The sequence below is a fragment of the Salvia hispanica genome, chromosome 5 (assembly GCF_029641045.1).
Source record: "Salvia hispanica isolate PSC_SH4W2 chromosome 5, Shi_PSC_v1, whole genome shotgun sequence".
Classification (NCBI taxonomy): Eukaryota; Viridiplantae; Streptophyta; class Magnoliopsida; order Lamiales; family Lamiaceae; genus Salvia; species Salvia hispanica.
This window is the reverse complement of record NC_142696.1, coordinates 23,561,928-23,582,560: the sequence shown is the minus strand read 5'-3', so window position 1 is coordinate 23,582,560 and position 20,633 is coordinate 23,561,928. Positions and strand designations below refer to the sequence as shown.

Genomic DNA, 20,633 nt, shown 5'->3' with positions numbered 1-20,633 from the left:
AAAACTCGTGCTGTTCACAAATCAATTTTTTTTATGGACAGAGGAATATAAACTCCATTCATCTCATAAAAATATATGCATTTTCTATTTTTGTCCGTCCTATAAAAATATGAGCATTTCCATTTATAAAAAGTTGTTCCTAACTCATTAACCACATACGTATTTATTTATTTACAACTTATACCACCATTACAATTCAATAAACACTGAATAATACTCCTTCCGTCCCAACTTAATTGTCACTCTTTTCCATTTCGTCCGTCCCAAATTAATTGTCACACTTCATTTTTACCATAAATGGTAAGTAGGTCCCACATTATACTATCTCACTTCACATACATTTTATTATAAAACCAATATAAATAAATAGGTCTCAAATTCCATTAACTTTTACAATCAACTTTTCTTTACATTTCTTAAAACTCATGCCCACTTGAAAAGTAACGAATAAGTTGGACGGAGGGGGGTAATTACACCTTACCTACGAAATGTTTCACCAATGTTTCAATTGTATACAAAATATTTTAAGTTAACAAATATCATACAAAAAGTTTGATTAGTGTTGCAAATTAGTACATTCCGTCTAAAAATCACTAACATCGTTACTTTTTCTTATTTTTCGTCATTTGGACTCTAAAATTAGCTACAAATATTAGCCGAAAGTTAAATGTGAATTCATTGTTTAATAAAATGTCCATATGACAATGCATAAGGTATTATTTAGAGAAATAATATCACGTTTTTTTAGGGCAATATTTTGGAGAAAAATAAGAAATAGTAATAGTGATAGTTATTTTTAGACGGAATGTACTAATTCGTAACACTAATCAAACTTTTTGTATGATATTTGTTAACTTAAAATATTTTATACTCAATTGAAATATTTTGCATGTAGATTGTAATTATCCCGATTCCCGACGGAGGGAGTAATGTTTCCACTATCCACTATCGTACGCGCCAGAATGGAGGCGTGTGTCTGACGCGCGCTCGTCCTTGTGGGCTCCACCGCAATAGGTGCCTCCCTTAAAACAACGCATATTAACCTACGCCACAACGGTGCACAGTAGCATCGTGGTGCACTGCACACTCCCTAAACCATCAATTTTCATGAAAAAACAAAATTGAATAAGGTTTTCGCACCAACGCTATTTATCTTACTTAAATTACCTCCATTTTTCCGCTCTCTGCAGTTCGTTACTCCAAATAGTAACTTCGCCTGCCATCCCTTTCAAGTTTTGAGGTATGTTGTAGTATATTTAGGGTTTAAATTTTGTCTCTTCTTTTTCAGAAAATCCCTATGTCAATTCTGCCGGTTTCGCTTCGTACATAACGAGCAAAGCCAATGAACTTGCTTGCAGTCGCGCTTGTTTTGCATAGAGCAGTCATGCATAGTTGTCCTTGAAGTGGAAATATACATTCTTCAAATGTGTTTTATTTTGAAGGAGTTGTTAATTGTCTTCTTTCCCCTAAATTAATTTTATAGATTCTGAAGGATGAGGGCATCAAACGAAGCGTCTACCAGCACTGAGCTGGCGAGCACTTTATTTCGAGGCCGGCCTGAGGTGGTAAGTTGAGTAAAAGAGACTTAGTTCGATCCGTTAGCATTTTTGCAATAGTTATTAAATGAAACCCAATGATTAATTAAGAAATTAGACCCTATGCATGAGCACTAGAGAGGTAATTCAACTCCTCTTACTTACTTTGAATACATATTGGAATGTTGAATAACTATTTTGTAACTTTGTTCATACTTTAACGGGGATTCTTTTTGAGGTATTATGTTTGGATTCCTCGGGGGTGATTTTACACACACTATCTTCATAATAAAGTGGCGGTGTGGATCATTTAATGTGGTGCAGTATGTATTGCAAAAAAAAAGATTGGATTTGGACCAAAATATTATCTGGACTTAGTAATTGTGTGGAAAGTATATAACCAATCACTACATTTTATAACCAACCAAAAACTTCCTTCAGTCAACCTTTTAGGCCATTGAATTAGTTAGACTATACATTTGGAAACCATAAGGTTCCTTAATGACTTTGTTCTGTTTTTAATAAAGGCACTTGATTTAATTGCTGCGGTCAAGGGACTGCATGAGCTTAGTCCTCAACAGCTTGGCAAACTAATCAGAGATTCTGGGAACAATGTGGTTAGGCACATTGTCGAAGATGGATCGTGCATACAGGTTATTAGGAAGAAATAAATAGCTATATTGTTATTACTATTTAAACTTTGGAATGCACATGTTAGAATCATATGAATATTGCAGGTTGACTTGGAAAAATTGGCAAGGAATCTTCCTCTTCACCTTATTGCAGTGATTATGGCTTGGGAAAGGGACAAAGCCACATTAAAATATTTGCTGTATGGAATTCTTCTCTTGCATTCCATGTGTGATCTTGCCTCTCGGGTGCCCAAAATTGAACAGGTTATTATTTATCTATCATCATGTCAAGCAGATGACACTGGTCTAACTTTTTGTTAATTTTCAAAAGCCCTATATTACACTCAATAATTCGATTTGTGTGCTGATTGATGCAAGATGACAAACATAAATGGATGGAAAGAAAATCTTTATTGGGACTTGGTTGCTTTACTAGTGACTTGTATTCTCTTGGAGTGGTTTTTTCCACAGCATCATGCAACAGTCTGTTTGTTTTGGCTTTCCTCTCTTTTGCTTTAGGTTGCTTCTCATTTTTAACTCTCAATATTATGAGATTTGCATTCAGGAAACTATTGTAATAGATAGAGGTTTAAAAGTATTTTAACAAGTTTTTTTTCTAGTTTTCCTGACAACCTTTCTGCTTAATTTCCTCTAGTTTTAGTTCATTGCAGTTGCTGATGTTTTTGCATAAACCACAACTTCCTAAGCTCATAAACTCATCAATCATTTCTATGATATGGGCTACTTAATGCTTTATAGGTATTTTAGTTCCACCTCTCCAGTGCCCTTTTGGTCTTTAACCTTCAATAACTATGATTCACAGCACCTTATCTTCACATTGATCCTAGCTCTTTCTTAATTTTTCTTCCCTGTTTTTTTTGCACTTGGAAATCATTGTCATTCTCAGCTTCTGGCAATGTACTTGTTACGTGTGTTATGATGTGGTTATATGTGTATACATCCTCTGTATGTCCCTTAAATCATATATCATCATATGTTATCTTCAGATATTGCTTGATGATGTGAAGATATCAGAACAACTGATTGACCTGGTATTTTATCTGCTAGTTCTACTTGGTTCATACAGACAGGTCAATATTCATTTCCTTGAAAATTTAGGTCTTTCCTTTGTTGTTTGTAGATATGTACTTACTACTTCGTATCCAGGAATCTCACACCATTCCCAGTGACATGGTTCTTCTTCATTCGGCTCTGGTAGCTTGCAGTCTAAAATTGTTGACAGTCATTGTTTCTCCACAGTACCAAGAGGTTGCTCAAGCATTGACTGCATATTACAAGGTAGCAATCCAGGATTCAATGAAAACTGAGAACATTAAATTACTTGTTTAATGCTATTAATCTTCCTACTCCATCTTATTGATTGTTGTTATTTCAAAGTGTTATCAAATTATGTTGTGGCTGAGTAAGTGGAGTTGGTGGCAGGTGGACATATTCATAGAGGCAGCATTTGCTGCTGTTTGTGTGGATGTCAAGTTTCTGCAGATCAAACTGTGTGCTCAACAGGATGATTCATCTGGAAGTGCTTCCCCTACTGCTGAAGAGACCTTGAATCACCTCTGCCAGCAGTGTGATTCTTCTCTTCAATTTCTACAGTCCCTGTGTCAGCAAAAGTTGTTCCGGGAATGCGTTGTTAAGAACAAGGTTTTTCTTGATTTTATCCTATCATCTGATTAGAGTTTTCACTGCCTGAAAGCATTGGCATTTCTTTATAACATCAAATGTGGTGAATACATGTTTGCTGCTCCAGGAAACTTGAGCTGGAATTTCTGTTTTTTATACATATCAATTCACTCACCTAGGACTTCATTTATTTCTTTCCAAGTGATATAGTAAGAGATTCCATAATCAGCTTAATATGCTTATCTGGCTGCGGCTTTATCTGATGAATGTTGGTGTCCTATACGTCCTAGGATTTGTTTGTTACATTTGAGCTTGGGTGAAAAAGTTGCTGTTAGCTACGAAGGAATGTACTCCCTTGTCTCCCAATAGTATAGCACATTTGGCTTGCATGGATTATTGGATTTTAAGAAAATGGTTGGTCGATGTGGTTTGAGTGGATAAAGGGCATTACCGAGGGTCCCACTAAGTAGAAAAAATACGTGGTGTTTTGATAAATGTGTCTTTGGAAGGTTGAAATATAAACTAGAGTGTGGGTCATGGACCAAAATGGAAAGCGCTAACTTTTGGCGAACGCCAAACATAGTAATTGTGCTATACTATTGGGGGACGGATGGAGTAATTGTTACTAGTATCAGTGGAACCAAATGATTTTACAATGTTGGGAAGTCAAATTATTTTTTGTTAACTTAGCTAGAATGTTAGATTAGTACTGTGTATTAGTATTTACAAGTTCTATTAATAGCACTTATAACTTTATCTCACTCGTTAACTAAAATCTCACACTTCTGAATTCTTTCTTCATTTTTAATTATTTTCTCCTTTTCGTTTTCCCCTTTTGTTTCTTTATTAGTAGTATTTGTTTTCTTCCCTGTGACATGTTTATTAATTCAGGAGTTGTGTGGCAATGGTGGCGTTCTTATTCTGGTTCAGGCCGTCATGAACTTAAAGTTATCGGGCTCGGACAATATTTCCTCATACATGGCTGCTATCTCACGCTTAAAATCTAAAGCTTTATCTATTGTGAGTGCACTTTCCCATTAAGATAAGTGGATAATATGTCTTTGAATATTACAACTGATGGTAAAGTTGGCACACCTTAAAATTTTTATGTGCTTGTGCTTGGTTTGGTTGTGTGAACATGCCCTTATTTCTTTAAGTAAATGTGATTTTTCCGCTGCAGCTTTTGCACCTTTGTGAAGCTGAAAGTGTATCCTACCTGGATGAGGTGGCCAGCAACACAGCAACTCAGGATATGGCAAAGTCTGTTGGACTCGAGGTATTGGCTTCTAGAATCAAAGCATCATGCAGTTTCTGTCATAACTCTCAGAGAGATACTTGTTTCATTGCATTCATAATAGAAAAAGATTTCCCAGACCCTTTAGATCTATTGCTACATTTACATTGAAAAACCAGCAAGTTTTGTACTCTGAAAATGAAACTGAAATAATCTTAAATGCGCTGCAGAAATTTTGCACATCGAGAAAACCCAAATACGACATATTTCAAACTTTTTCTTATGATTTTTAACTGCCTATTGTAATCCTAGTTTGTAGCATTTCCCAGTCGAAATTGGGTCTATAACAAAGTTTATAGTATTTACTGTAAAATAAGCATTGCAATATCTGAACTTTGAGAAGATTTTTCCTTCTATACATATGCAGTTGTCAATTTGTCATTTTGCCTTACATGGTGGTATCACGGGCATTTGTTTTGTATAGGTTCTTGCGTTGCTGAAAAAAATGTTTGGTATAGATTCAAGACAGTTAAATGCTCCCTCTGAGGCAAGCTACCAGAAGGGGCAACTGGAACTTAATGCAATGCGCTTGGCAGATGTCTTCTCAGATGATTCAAATTTTCGGTCATTCATCATGATAAACTTTGTAAGCTTTCCATCAGTACAACTAATTTTAAAATCTTATAGAGTGCTATTGTTTCCACTGTATGGTTTCTTTGCTTTTCATGATTGAAGGTCGAAAAGACTCGAAGCATGACATCTAAGTTTCTTAGAAAATGTCTTTGCCTATTTGAACACACTAATGATGTGCTTGAAGAGATTTTGAGATCAAATTGCTGGTTTTAACAAATGGATGTTAATTTTATGAAAGTAACTTTCAAATGAAAAGGTGAGAGTTTGAGCACCTGCTATAACTTAGACTTGATGATCACCTCCGTGCTTATCTTATCTTAATGGTAGTACTATATATTCTGAGGACAATCTTTCATTTGTATTTTGCATGTTATTTGCAAGTATAGTGTGTGCCTGTGGATCTAGTGGCAAATTTCTGAACTCAAACCTAACCAACTAATTTTTAATATATGCTGGTATCTTGGGAAATGGAATAAAGAGGGCTTCCCAAACTGTAGTTGCTATGTTCACAAGTCACTTAGCACACACAATGAGTTTGTAAGTTTACCAGCATTAACTTTTTTGTCATTTTAATCATCTAATTGAAAAACTACGACGAACTGATCAAGTGACATCATTTCCTCATTTGGTTTTTGTCATTGCAAAGAGATACAAATGATTAGTAAGAAGAGTTTCAGCTGTTTGTCAATGAATGATGGTTAGTTATTTATTTTGTTTGACATTTCATCTCTCAAGAGTAAATGGAAATTGGTATGCCATACCATACACAGCAATTCTTTTAATTTATCAATCGTTATAATTTTTTCTCAATGAAATTGTGCATATTTTTTTCCTGACCCTACAAATGTGTTCCTTTAGAGGGAAGCTTTAGCAGCAATCTTTCTACTCCCTCATGGAGAATTTGTATCTGGCTGGTGCTCGTCTGACCTGCTAGTTTGTGAAGAGGATGCACCATTAGAGTATGTATTATCTACATCACCTTGATAAGTCTTATTTCACCAAATTAGTGTTACAACTATTGCATGGTCTGAAACAACAATGTATCGACACATTAAATTTGATTTTACCTCTTGCAGTATACCTCGGTCATCTTATGCTCATCAGAGAACGTCTTTGTTGATTAAAGTGATTGCAAACCTTCATTGCTTTGTTCCTGATGTATGCCAGGGTAAATGATTTAGTAATTTCTGGTTTCAATCAGGGTATGCTGCTTGATATTATTTAACTAATAACATTTGTTTCAACCCCAGATGAGAAGGATCTATTTCTAAACAAGTTCATTCGGTTCATACAGAAGGACTATCAGAAACTGTCAGATGGATTCTTCTCTACTTCAGAAGCTGACAAAGTGTCCACAGTTAGCAAGAACTTATGTATGCCTTCTTCTAACTCTTCCCTTTGTTAATCAAGTACTCCATGCCTATATTCTCTAATACTCTATTGCATGTAGGTTCACTGTTAAGTCATGCAGAGTCTTTGGTTCCAGGATTTTTGAATGAAGATGATGTACAACTGCTGAGGTAATTTAAATATATGCTTTCCTTCCATGCTGAAATTGGGCATTAATTATTTGTTCATGTCCTATCTTTCTTAGTTTGCAATTTAGATAATGAAACATTCTGGCAGATGGTCACTTTGCTGCTTCTTATAGTTGCACTTTTTATTTATTTAATAAACCTGCTTCACTCACCACATTTATTCATTATGCGCATGAGTGCATTCTGTACTTAATATTTTTAAGGCTATCTAAGATTGACAATCTTCTTTGTAGGTTATTTATAAGTCAGTTTGAGTCCCGGATCGTTCGTGCTGCATCTGAAGATCATTTAATCCATGTAAAACCTCTCTGGCTTAACCCATGGATGTCATTCATCTTTTCCATAAAATGTTAAGTGCATCTGTTTTTGGGGTCTTAATAGAAATGATCTTTACCTTAGCACATACTATATATATTTATCACTAACCATTCTTTGTATCATTTTGGTCATTTGGTTTTTTATTTCACTTGTAAACTAGTTGTTTCCTGCAATAGTTTACCTAAAGCTGAATACTGAGGGATGTTGGTACAAAATGATCATATACCTCCTTTTTTAACATTTACATAATGTCTAACACATGGTCCAGCTAGATCAGGATTTCTAGTTCTCTTGCAACTTTTTTAACTTCTTTCTGAATTTTTTTTATTTTCGTATTTGGTTTAGGATGAGAAAAATGCAGTTGTGCATTCTTCACCCTTACACCGAGAAATGAGTTCTGGTCATGGCAATAATGTTGTCAACATGGGAGAGGGTACACTGGATCTTGGTTTCCAAGAAGTGGTTCAGTTTGATGCCAACAGGAGAGGGGAGCAATTTTTTGATAGGAAGAACTCTGGGATGATGGAGCAGGAAAAATCCAATGGGCCTTCTATAAATTCGCGAGAAAATGAGAAAGATGGTCGAGCTTTTTATAGTAGTGGGTCGGATTCCAGTCCTACTCGAGGAAAGACCCCCATTGATCGCATGGATGTTGATCATATCAAGGGAAGTAGCTTTGATGAAACTGCTGAAGAAGAAAAGACTGATCCTATACATTCTGAAGAGAAGCAGCAACGGAAACGCAAGAGAACTATAATGAATGATAAACAGATAGCTCTTATTGAATCTGCACTTATAGATGAACCTGATATGCACCGCAATGCAACCGCTCTACGGTTGTGGGCTGATAAATTGAGTATTCATGTGAGTGAATAGTATTTTATATTGTGATATACTCATCATATTTATTTGTCTAATATTTGTCATGAATCTATGGGTTTTATTCTCTATTAAGTTCATTATTAATATATCTTTCTCAGGGCGCTGAGGTTACTACTTCAAGACTAAAAAATTGGTAGGGGCTCATACTCTGTGAGTTTTTCATGTTTTATTAATATAATTTTGGTTAAATGTTTGTCATTCTTGCCATAAATTGGGTTTACATGTTTTCATTGAATAATTGGATGCTATACATTACGATTATAATTTTATACTGTGTGTTAAATCTTCAGGCTTAATAACCGGAAAGCTAAGCTGGCACGTGCAGCCAAAGATATCCGTGTATCATATGATGGAGACACTGCTGACAGACTAGGAGGCTCTGGGCATCTTGACTCACCGCGGAGCTCTATGGATGATGCCCGTGTCTCACTTTCTGCAAGAGGGAGCAATGGTGATGAGGTTACAGATGTTGCAGTGTCAGCTAATGCTGATGAAGACGTGGGGACATCACATGCTGCACCTAGGGATATTGCAACGCCAAGCCCGTCCTTTGAACCGGGGCAATATGTAATGCTTGTGGACGAGAGAAGGGAGGAGATTGGGAAGGGTGCAGTGTTTCAAGTTGGTGGACTTTGGTGTGGGAATGACTTGGACCAATCTGGCACGTGTGTTGTGGACATCAAGAACCTCTCAGTCGATATATTTTCCAATGTTCTACACCCGGTGGAGGGCACACGCAGATTTTGTCAGGCTGAGAAAAGATTTGGTTTGATGCGAGTCTTGTGGGATATAAACAAACTCTTTCTCTACTTTGAGTCCGGGGAACACGTGATGCTTGTAGGCGACAAAGCAGAGGAGATTGGGAAGGGCAAGGTTTTTCAAGTACGTGGGAAATGGTGCGGGGAGGATTTGGAGCAATCTGGTATGTGCGTAGTTGACATCACGGAACTATCAATTGAGGCATTTGCTGACCTTCCGCATCCAGTGGAAGCCACGGGTAACAAGTTTTATCAGGCTGGGGAAAGGCTTGGTGTGATGAGAGTTCTGTGGGATTCAGACAAACTCTTGCGGTTGCCAGCTCGGTGATTCACACAGGCTCGGGCTCGATGTTAAGGTTCACTTTGCTCGTCAAGTTCAGAATTTGCAGGCAAGCAAATGTAGAATCCGTATCTATTGCTTGATGGTTAGCATGGAGAATATTTTTGCTGTTGTAATTTACAAGTAAATTCTGCTATGATTTTTCTCCAACTGCTGTTGACTTGCTCGTAGTAAAAAGTCAATTTTGGTTTCTAAAGTTGTCGGCATATGCTCATCAAATAATGTTTAGCAATCATTATTAGTTTCAACACTAGTCCACAATTTAATATTTAAACGACATTTTAATTCAGTTAATTACAAAAGCTAGAAAACTGTTTGAGTTTGATAATTGATAACTTGCAAGATTTCCACTCAATCTATCAGATTTCTCCTACACTCTAGATCTTATCTTGTTTTTTTCTCTTTTCTTTTTCCTTTTCATATTTTCTTTCTTTCCCCCCCCCCCAAGAAACATGTGGTTTGGCTAATGAAAAAAATCAGTATAAAAAATTGAAGATGATAACAAAGAATATTTATTTCGTAGTACATAAAATGGAAGTATGGGATGATACCCAAGCTGCGTACATGTAGGTTGTAGGTAGTACTTTTAACTCTTACAATAAAAGTAAAAGAACAAAAAAAATGGAATAAAACTATTTTCTTCTAGCGCGTAGAAGCACCTTAAACTTACTTGATATCAGTGAATTTGATGGATTTCCGAGATTCGAGCAAAACAAATTTATATAAATACAAAAACTATATGCACAATGACACTAAAGAGTTTAAGAGAAACTGCTATATAATTGTGTCCTACTCCAAGGGAAGGAATGTAAGAACTTGACTATAATTCAACCATAAAACAATGGATTTGAAAAGCCGAAGGACAAGCTAACAAATAGATTTGGGTTTACTATTTTCGGGCTATCTTCAACATTGGTTAGATTTCTACAAGCTTCAAATCAACATCTCCAAGTGGGATCAGACACATTAAAAAGTTATCGAGATATAATATTGCATTTGAAATGATAGCTTGATGAATGCAAATGCATGTAGAGAGGAAAATTGTTTTTCACTTGAAAAATTGCTTTGAATCTTGTGAAAAAATCAGCATTTTTCTACATTTTTTCTTTCTCTCTCTTTTCTTGTTTAGCAACACTAGATAACAATATTATCCACATAAATGCACAATCTTCGAGTGTTGAGTTTGGAATATGATAGAAGTTGTGGAAACGAAGGTGCGAGCCATCGTTGAGTCTTCAATTGGTATAACCCCTTAATCCCATTAATAAGCATGTTTAGGACTCTTCTCCTTTTGCTTGCAATAAAATTGTTGTGTGTTTAATCTAAACTGGATCATATTTTCTCCAAATACTATACACCTTGTAGAACTTATTAGTAGTTTTTTTAGTTTAGACACCTACTATTTTAACTTCTTTATGAAATAGTACGTTATTAATTGTTAGCTACCAATCACAGAAATTAAAACAAATTATGAATTACTTTCCATTGGGCCGAATTATGTGAGTCAAGTAATACTGCTTACTTATTATGGAGTATAATTTCACTGTTTAAATTTCAAAATTTCTCTCGATTATTAAAACTTAAAACCCACTCCTACTTTGAATAGTAGAAAAATGAATATTTTTCTCATATTGTACTAACAAACAAAAATAAATTATCTTGCTTCTTCCGTCAGAGCAATCAATGATCCAAAATTTCTATAATTGAGTTGAACCAAATTTCGAAATTTCGATTCAATTATAGCAATAACCGAAAACCAGAAACCATATTCCAATCTTTCGTCATTCGCATTTCATTGTGGAAATCATCCTTCAGTCACTATCATCACTTCGATATTGCAATCTTACACAATTTCTTTTCTTTATCTATACAAAAATAATTTAGAATTAATGGCCGCCAATAATACATCTACTACTATCTCTTTTATTCATGCATACGTGTCAATTATCATGTAGTAGGATTTAGATTATATAATTTGTTTGATGTTTGATTTCAATAATTTAAAAACAAGCATGCACATTGGCTCAGTGTATTTTGTTACGTTTCATCAGAAACAACATTTATAACGTCAAACGAAATCAAAAGATATGTTGTGTTGTCACAATATAAATGGCGGATTCCTAAAAAAAATGTTAAAGGATGTGAAAATTTGTTAAATTTACTCAAGTTCTGACATATACTAACTTTTCCTCTACTGCTACAGAAATTTCTGTTGAAAAACAATATCACTACTTCCTTTTATCCATTAGACCTTTATCTTTCTTTTTTTAATTTGTCTAATAATTTTCAGTTCAGTTAAATAATTAATCATTTCCGTAAAGAAGTTGTTAGCTTGTATTGAAATACTACTAGCACAAATTTATATATACGGGGGTTTCGGTTTGCAAGATTGTATCCGAAATTAAATTTGTATTGTATTTAGTTTAAGAGATTCAACCTCATAACTCAATCATAGATGGATAATCATGGAATAGTTAGTCATAGCTAACCCCCTATAACTAAAATAATCTCATAACTCAATATCCTAGATTGTAGTATGTATTATTTTATTTTGGAAACCGAATACCACCATGATGTACTATCATGATGTATGATATTTAGGCATACTGAAGGAGAAGAAGAAGAAGATGTTATTAGGGGTAATATTTCTAAAATCACAAAATTATAATCGGAATTTGGTATTTTTTTTACATGAACTTGTAAATAACTTTGGTCGCAAATATTATTTTGTTTTTAAGAGGTAAAAGCTCAAGTCACAAATGATGAGCTTAAGATTACAAAACATCAAAGCAAAGTACACTATCTATCCAAACTAATAAAACTCCCTCAATTACAACAACAATCAACTTAAAAACACCCAAAAGCTAACAAAGTGATAACACTATGCCATAAAAAAACTAGGAGAAAGCCAACTGAAAAAATCAAATTTTCCACGAGTTTGATTTTTTCCTAAAGTAAATTTGATGTGCCATGTCAGATTATATAGTTGAACAAAATGGTCAGCCTAAGATATTGTGTTGCTTTAATGGATATAAACAACTTGTTTTGTGCGTTACTTTAGTTTATAGTTCTCTCCCAAAATTTGCCAAAAATTCTAAATCGGCTACACTGCATAAGTTTATGATTTTTTGTGACCAAGTTTTAAGGTTGTGAAACAAGATAAAATTTGAACCAAATTTTGTGATTTTGAAGATCAAAAACCTTATAATTAACACAATGGCGCACCTCGTGATACTGAAATCTCAATATTACTCTCACTTTGTATATATATATATATCCCTCATAAATAATTACTCGATTGGGTTGCTGTATTATAAGACCATGGGCTTAATCTTTTCATAACCCATATATAGTACTACGTGCTTTTGGAATTAAATACATATAAACAAGTTAGTTGGGCTTACCTCGAAATAATACTTTCTTATTAGTTATAATCTCAATCTCAAAAAAAAAAAAATACTATAGGATAAGATTCAGCCTAATTAAGATCTATATATCTAATAAGTCCAAAATTAAGCCTAATGATTGTAGTTCCAAATATCGAAAATCTAAGTGTAACGTTTAAATCATAATAATTCGTCCTATTAAACTAAATAATGCAATTATTCAATTTATGTCCAAACCTAAGAAGAAAGTAGTAATTAACACCTTTTCCCTAAAAACATCTTATATGAACCAAGTTAGGTTGGACCCTGACCAGAAATCACAAGTCTGTAGTTTTTCATATTACATGTATAGTTTTTTGTTGAGACTTTTTGGGTATTGAGTCATTGTCTTAGTGTGATCAGAGTGCATCAGTGCATAAGTTTCTTTGTTGTTTGAATTAATTTACATAATTTCTTGCCCTCCTAAAATTCATAGATTTTGGTTGTTAGTTTGTTGCTTTTGACTTTTGTTCCTACTTTTGTTTAGTTGTTAGAATTGTAGCTCAATAACTAAAGGTTCAAGCATTTGCTTGTCATATAAAAAATCAAAGACATGACAATACATCTACTTCTAGAAATATGAAAGATGACTATTGTAGGAAGAAAGTTACACTTTATGCTAATATTGGTACATTGCATAACCCCCCACATCCATATATATTAAGAAAATAGAGAGAAAAACTTCATTAAATTTAAATGTGGAAAGAATATAATTAAATTGAAAGTGGTAACAACGTGGTCGTGTGTGATTATGGATTAATCGGCAGGGGAAAAAACATAAAGCAACAAGAAAAACACAAAATAGGACAGTGAGGCGTAATTAGTTGTTAATTAATCTCTGACTAAATGTGTAAAACGCAATGTTTTAGAATAAGACATGAAATTATCCCTTTTGTTGCTTTTCTTTGTATTCACAACGCAACAAAAATCCACACACCAAACTATGAAACTATACAGAACATAATTGAGCATTGTTCATGCACTTGGACAAAGTTTTTGTCTTCACACACTTTTCTAGTATTTTTTTCAAACAATTATGTGCGTAGTGATGACCTCATTTTGTGGCCACCATTTAATCATTTATTACTATAATACCACAAAAAACAAGCCAATTGCGACGGTATTATATAGAGTTAAAAGCATGGCAAAATAAATAAATAACACTAAAATACCATATTGCCCCTCAGATCTTGCAACAATCTAGAATTTTCAAGTTAATCTCGATGCGACTTAGCTCATAATTACTAAAGGGTGCATCATGTAGTAATGGTGTTTAGTTTATTGTAATAAAGGAGTCTTAACAATTCAAGCCATGTGCATATCGATACCAGAGTTGAATAAAGGGACGGTTGGAATTATTTATAGGCCAAATTACGTGTATAACCTTGACTCATATAATCAATTAATTACTAGTAGCAAAATGAATATTGTTATGGTATGTTACCTTGCGTATGAACAATTGAAAATTGATCTTGCTTCATGTGTGATGCAAGGAGAAAATAGACTTGAACAGAGAAGTAATGAGAGAAACCCTAGTTTCTGTTGTGAAAATGAAAATATTATTATAAAAAATAACTGCGTCCAAAACAAAAACAAAGCTATTTATAAGTGTCTAGAAACCCTAGAAAGTCAAAAGGAAATAAAACGTAAAATAGAAAATTAAAACTAAGTTCGAAAAACAGTAAAATGTCGTTCGAATTGCATCCCGTGCATACTTAAAAAAAACATATTTTGGTTGAAACTTTTGCTACGGGCATTACATTACTTTTAAAATAGTGCTTCATATTAGTATGTTAAACTAGCTCAACAATTCTAAAATACTCCCTCCGTTCCGTGGTAGTTGAGTCATTTCATTTTCTGCACTCGTTTTAAAAAAATGATAATAAATAGTTATAATGAAAATAGAGTAAAGTAAGTGACAGAATAAGGTAGATAATAGTCTTATCTACATTGTTCTCTCTTTTACTTTATTTTATCTCCACTTTAACTATTTATATCATTTTTCTGAAATGAGTGCAGAAAATGAAATGACCCAACTACTGCGGAACGGAGGGAGTATTAAGTTTGGCTAAAATAAAAAGACCTTTTATAACTATACGTAATTTGCTTAAAATTTTTTATTTTTGGATGCAACTATAATATTATTTATCCTTTATTAAATGTCCTTTTGGGATTAATAAGAATTTTAAGAAATAGGAGTATGAGTGAAAATAAGTTAATGTAGTAGTATGAAACAATTTTGTATATTAATTTTATAATTCAATGTGGATAAAATAAGTTAATTAGTAGAATGTGATAACAAGTCTAGTTATATTTTATTATTAACATAATGCAAATTATGCAATAAGAAATCTAGTTATACTCCTATTTTATTATAAGAATCATAGCATGCTTTGGATATCAAATAGGAATCATAGCATGCTTTGGATATCAAGTTCCAGTTAATCTCGCCTATGTCATGTATCACAGAGCATTTTCTGTTTTTTTTCTCTTTTTAAATTTATTCAAAATGGGTAATATTGTCAAAATGTCATTGCTTTTTTAGCCCTGATAAATGAAGACATTATTCAATACAGTTCAGTGTATCAATATACAACACAAAACATATAAGACCTCTTAATTTAATATCGATACCTGTTAAACTTTTAACATGTTTTAGCAATAATATCATCGTATTTTTACACTTATAACATAATTGAGCATATTAGTTTACAACGCAAAACATATGACATCATTATCATTTAAAACTTTAACATATATTTTTTTTGTGGTTAGTAATAACTTTATCATATTTTACACTAATGACATAATTTTTCGAAATCAAAACATATGAATAAGCACTATTGAATATCAATATCAGTTAAAGATAGTACTAATATGTCATCTTATGAAAAATATACGAACAACCTAGCTACATGCCTACATCATTTATGATTTACCTTACAATTTAATAATCTAGATTGATTCTGAGTTCTTAGATTAAGTTTTGACATTAGGGGATCATCATCCTGTATATGTCTACATACTAAGTACTTAACTGTATGATACTAATATGCTTGCATTTGGGGTCTAAATTTAAAACTGAAAGTACAAAATTGAGAATCAAATGCTTCGAAATAAAACGTAACTTTGTTATTGTGGTTCGTTTACATTAGTATTTCCATGAATATGTAAAAGGTTCACTTTCATGATTTTTGCCAATATTTTATCATTACTCAATAACAATAAAAAAATTTCCGGTACATATAAAATACCTTAATTCTTGTTCTCGTCTTGGCCGATTTCTTAGTATACACATTGCACAAAGTCAAATTGTTAGTATTTGTTTTACTAAGGTCATCTCCAACTATTTACGCTAAACTCAAACCTATTTTTGAGTATATGTCACACCAAAAAGTAGTTTTACTCCAACCATTTACATCATCTTTAAGTTTACATCATTTTTAAGTATTTCTTTAACAAAATTTTGGACTAGACACCATATTTGGTGTTATTCCATTGAAAAACCCAAAAATGGGTTTGAGTTTGGTATATGGTTGAAGAAATTATCTACACAAAAAATGAGTTTTGGTGTACGGTTGAAGATGTCTAAGGGTTAATTCTTTTTCATATGATATCAACTTTTCGTGTGTTGTGTAAGTTAATTTTCATAGTCAGACATCAATTAGTTTTCTGTTTTGTGTAAATTATTCTTGACAGTATAATTTTTGATATACTAGTAACCAATTAACGAATTTGTCAGTTGGCATAGATATCAATTTTTAAGTTTTAACTTACTCAAGAAGTGTCGTAGGTCAAACTTTGAAATTTGCAACGATTTCAATTTCAGTGATTTAGATTGCTTTGTATTTTGGTACACTGCATTTAGTGGATTCATTGGATCATTTCACATACTCGAAATAAATATAGTTATTAATAATAATGGATCATCAGATTGATTTTCACATGAAATAATGTTTTTTTTTATATATATTTTTTTAATTACTGTATAGTATTATAATTTGGTCCATGGTAAGAAAACAATAATGTATTTTTTTTTATCTGAAGTTCCGTTTGTATGAGTGTATTTAAAGTCTATCTACGTGATTGTATTCATAAATACAGTACACAATATTGGAATAATTTTTGGTCAAGTAGGAGTAGATCATATAATAATAATAATGTGTGTGGCGTTGAGGTGTTTGAGAATGTAGAATACATGTAGAGCAGCATAAATGAATTAGGAGTAATTTAGAGAAAGAAAAGAAAGATGGTAGAAGAGGATTAATGAGTAAAAGACAAAAGGGAAATAGTGAGTTTGATCTAAAAATGAACATATGCTTAAATAAGAGAGGCTTTATTGGCAGTAGGTGAAATTGACCACAAATTGCAGAACAAGCCAAAACGCTGTTCCCAGTTGTTGACCTAACACACTAGAGGCCAAATTCTTTGTGAGCCCGGGCCGGGCCCCCACCTCTCATTTATTAACTCTCTAACAAATTTCAATTATCCATCACACTAATTCATTTTGTATTTAATTACTTTAAAATTTGATTTTTCAAATATTAAAAAGTATTTTTGACTCCTATTTAGTTCAACAGTGTTTACGACAAATAACATAATGACAAGTGTGGTGGAGGTAAAAGAGAAGGAGTGGGGAGAGGTGGAGCTATCACATTCACGGCTAAATGTTTGGTGTGTGAGTGTGTGTGGCACATGCTTATCCACCTCCATATACGACAACCAATCACTACAAATTTCCGACCACTGTCCCTCCACTTTCTTAATTACAATTACACTAATTACATTTCTCTCTTTTCTTTTTCTTTCTTGCTACCTTCACACACATTTCATATACTACTATTACTACTATAATCAAGCTTGTCTCATTTTCTAAATATTCTATCTCGCCTTATCTTTATAAATATACTAGTACTTTGCAATTCAAATGTCTCGCACTAAAATAGCCAAATTAATCATTTCAAATGTGTCTTGTCGCTGACTAAATAACCTAAAATTATAATAACACGAAATCAAACGGAAGTGAACTTACCTGTCTTAAAAAGTCGCCAATCTTTATTGGACACTTGTCTAGAATAATTAAAAGTGCCCAAATTAATGTTGCTGTTAGGTGTGTTAAGTGAGTTGGCTCAACCATTGAATTTGAATGCATTTTGGGCACATATATTATTTTTTTTTTATTTTTTATTTAATTTTGTAAATACAATATGATGATATCACTATGTTTGGGATAGAAAGGTGGAAAACATAGCTGCGTGGAGTCGTGGACTTGGAAGGCATTATCCCAAAAGACAGCACGTCTAAAGGAATAGAATCTTAGGATTACTATATTCAACTATGCCCTTTTTTATTACAACATCTATATCTCATTTCTTATTTTATTTTTCTTCTTCTTTTTCAAACAAACAGATGCCCACTAAGACTTGACTTTACACAACGCATCTTTTTAATATTTACTTTATTGGTATTAATTACTAACGCTTTTATTTAGTGTCTATTTTCTCTGTATCTATATGGGGTTGTAATCAATCAACATTAATATAGTAGTACTACTATTGTTCAAAGTTCAAATCTTAAGTTTGAGAAAATTCAGAATTCAGACCATGTTAAGAGTTAGGAATAAAGTTGCGTCCGTGATCGATAAAATAAAGTATGATTTCAAACCATAAACGCGAAAAATAATGTGACTCAATATTTAAAGTGGAAAAACTCTCACGGATCATAATGGAAAAAAACTAAATCATTATTAAATAAATAAAAGGATCGAAAGGATATCTAAAAAATCACAAAAACGTTCAGGAGCTTAAATTAAATTTGTAAGGACCATATATAAATATAATTGAATATCGTATGATTTTTAAAAAAAATCTTTTATTGCATATAGAGGATGATTGTCACGAATTGAAAGAATTCAAAGTTTGTCTAGTGTTTTTTTTACAAATTATGCAATAAATAAACTAGCTTGATATAAATAGGGTGAAACATGAAATTAAGAAAGAAAAAGCGACTGATCTAATAGTACAAAAACGTGTCAAACAGCCAAGGTTTATTTCGATTAGCTAGCTTGGAATTTGAACATTTATAGGAGTATATTTTATTTGAGAGCTATATTATGCTAATAAAATATCAAATCCGAATATAACGCTTATTCAAATCAACCTTAATTGACATGCTCCCATAAAATTACACAATCACGAGCATAGCGATATCAATCTATAAAATCCATAAAAAAAAAATGTCATTTCTTTCTTTAAAGACTTATAGAATACTGTATAACACAAAATTCATAATTTGATTTTTGATAATAAAAAAAAAACAGACTATATAGAAGCTAGCTAGAAAGCAGGCTAGTTGATGCAGAAAATGGATTCATCCGAATCCACTATGGGTAATAGAGATATGTATTGTAATGAAAGTGATTTTTACTTTTTGCTCATGTTGTAACGAACAAATGGAAAAATCTTTTGCTTCTGCAAGAGAAAATAGAGCAATCAATCATCCAGATTTCTTACCTATTATGTTTCATTTTCCCCTACCAAACGAATCACAAATATAAATGCATGCTCCAAGTCATTCGGAGATTGCTCTACACATGATTTCATGTAATTATAGACAGAGATTTTATATATTTAGGTAGTTAATTACTAGTACTATAAGATCCGTTTACTAAAATCAGACAACCCTTTTATGGCCTAAAATCCCATATTAATTTATAACACAATGCCTCAAAAATAAATATCGGTCTCTTTCATTTTAAGAGACTATTTCTTATTTTTAATTAGCTTTTGGGGAACATCTATAAATAGTGTATGGGAACAATTTGCATGGGACAAAATTTTGTAGCTATGTTGGAATTATATTAATGGAATACTCCATATTTCCATTTTCTCGCGTGATCTTCACATACCAGATTTTTGTTGGTTTCCAAGCAGTGGTCTACTTTAGAACCCATCCATCATTGTATCAGAATAAACGATTCTTTATAATTTGCACTCACACCCTCTAAATTTGCAACTTCTTAATAAAACCACAAGACACCTTGCATCATTGTGATATAAAAAATGATTTGAAATAAAAACCATACAAATATAATCTGAACTCTTCCAGCATTGTTAAGGTTTTAGTCGTATTTTTGTTACTGTTGTCTAGTTGATACTCTCTCCATCTGCCGTTAGGAGCTTCATTTCTTTGCGGCACGAGTTTTAAGAAATTTTAAGAAAAGTTAGTGGGATAAGAGTCTCACTTGTATATATTATTATTTTAAATGAAACGTGAGTGTAATGAGTTAATGGAATGTGAGAGCCTATTACTATTTATTGTAAAAGTGAACTGGGAGTCTTATTGGCGGATAGAGGGAGTAAATTAGAAAGAAAGGTAGAAGGGGGCTGGAGCGGAAAATTGGTTAATAGATGGGTGTAAGTGCAATTAGAGCACTCTCAATGCTCTCCCTAAAAACTCCCTTATTTCTCCCTAACTCCTGCCACATCAGCGCCACATCAGCACTAAAATTTATCCCCAGTTTTTAGCCAACTTTTAGCCAACTGCTCCAATGGTTTCTCCCTTATTTCTCCCTAACTCAACATTTCATTTTTACATCATTACTAATTTAATTATTTTATTTTTGTATATAATAAAGCTAGCTAATTTATAAGACAAGACAAATAATAGTAATAAAGTTCGTTGTATTAAACACGAGT

General features: G+C 32.9%; 1 protein-coding gene across 2 annotated transcripts; it reads left to right on the top strand.

Annotated features, from left to right (window-relative positions):
- Positions 1 to 1,075: 1,075 nt before the first annotated feature.
- Positions 1,076 to 9,707, top strand: LOC125189114 (nodulin homeobox). 2 transcript variants are annotated; one of them, XM_048086328.2, is made up of 18 exons: positions 1,077 to 1,240; positions 1,484 to 1,565; positions 2,063 to 2,188; positions 2,273 to 2,431; positions 3,175 to 3,258; positions 3,335 to 3,466; positions 3,611 to 3,829; positions 4,700 to 4,828; positions 4,989 to 5,084; positions 5,527 to 5,688; positions 6,534 to 6,634; positions 6,752 to 6,843; positions 6,926 to 7,048; positions 7,126 to 7,195; positions 7,447 to 7,510; positions 7,877 to 8,395; positions 8,512 to 8,546; positions 8,704 to 9,707. In XM_048086328.2, the coding sequence occupies exons 2-18, from the start codon at positions 1,494 to 1,496 to the stop codon at positions 9,497 to 9,499; spliced, it is 2,979 nt and encodes a 992-aa protein (XP_047942285.1). In that variant the 5' UTR covers positions 1,077 to 1,240; positions 1,484 to 1,493; the 3' UTR covers positions 9,500 to 9,707. The 2 variants fall into 2 exon arrangements, with proteins under 2 accessions (XP_088915102.1, XP_047942285.1); XM_089058976.1 differs by lacking the exon at positions 3,175 to 3,258 and having other exon boundaries at positions 1,076 to 1,240.
- Positions 9,708 to 20,633: the final 10,926 nt, after the last annotated feature.

Coding starts and splice junctions, on each gene's coding strand:
- LOC125189114 (XM_048086328.2), top strand. CDS start 1,494: ATGAGGGCATCAAACGAAGCGTCTACCAGCACTGAGCTGGCGAGCACT. Junction 1,566..2,062: donor TTCGAGGCCGGCCTGAGGTG/GTAAGTTGAGTA, acceptor TTTTTAATAAAG/GCACTTGATTTAATTGCTGC. Junction 3,830..4,699: donor AATGCGTTGTTAAGAACAAG/GTTTTTCTTGAT, acceptor TTATTAATTCAG/GAGTTGTGTGGCAATGGTGG.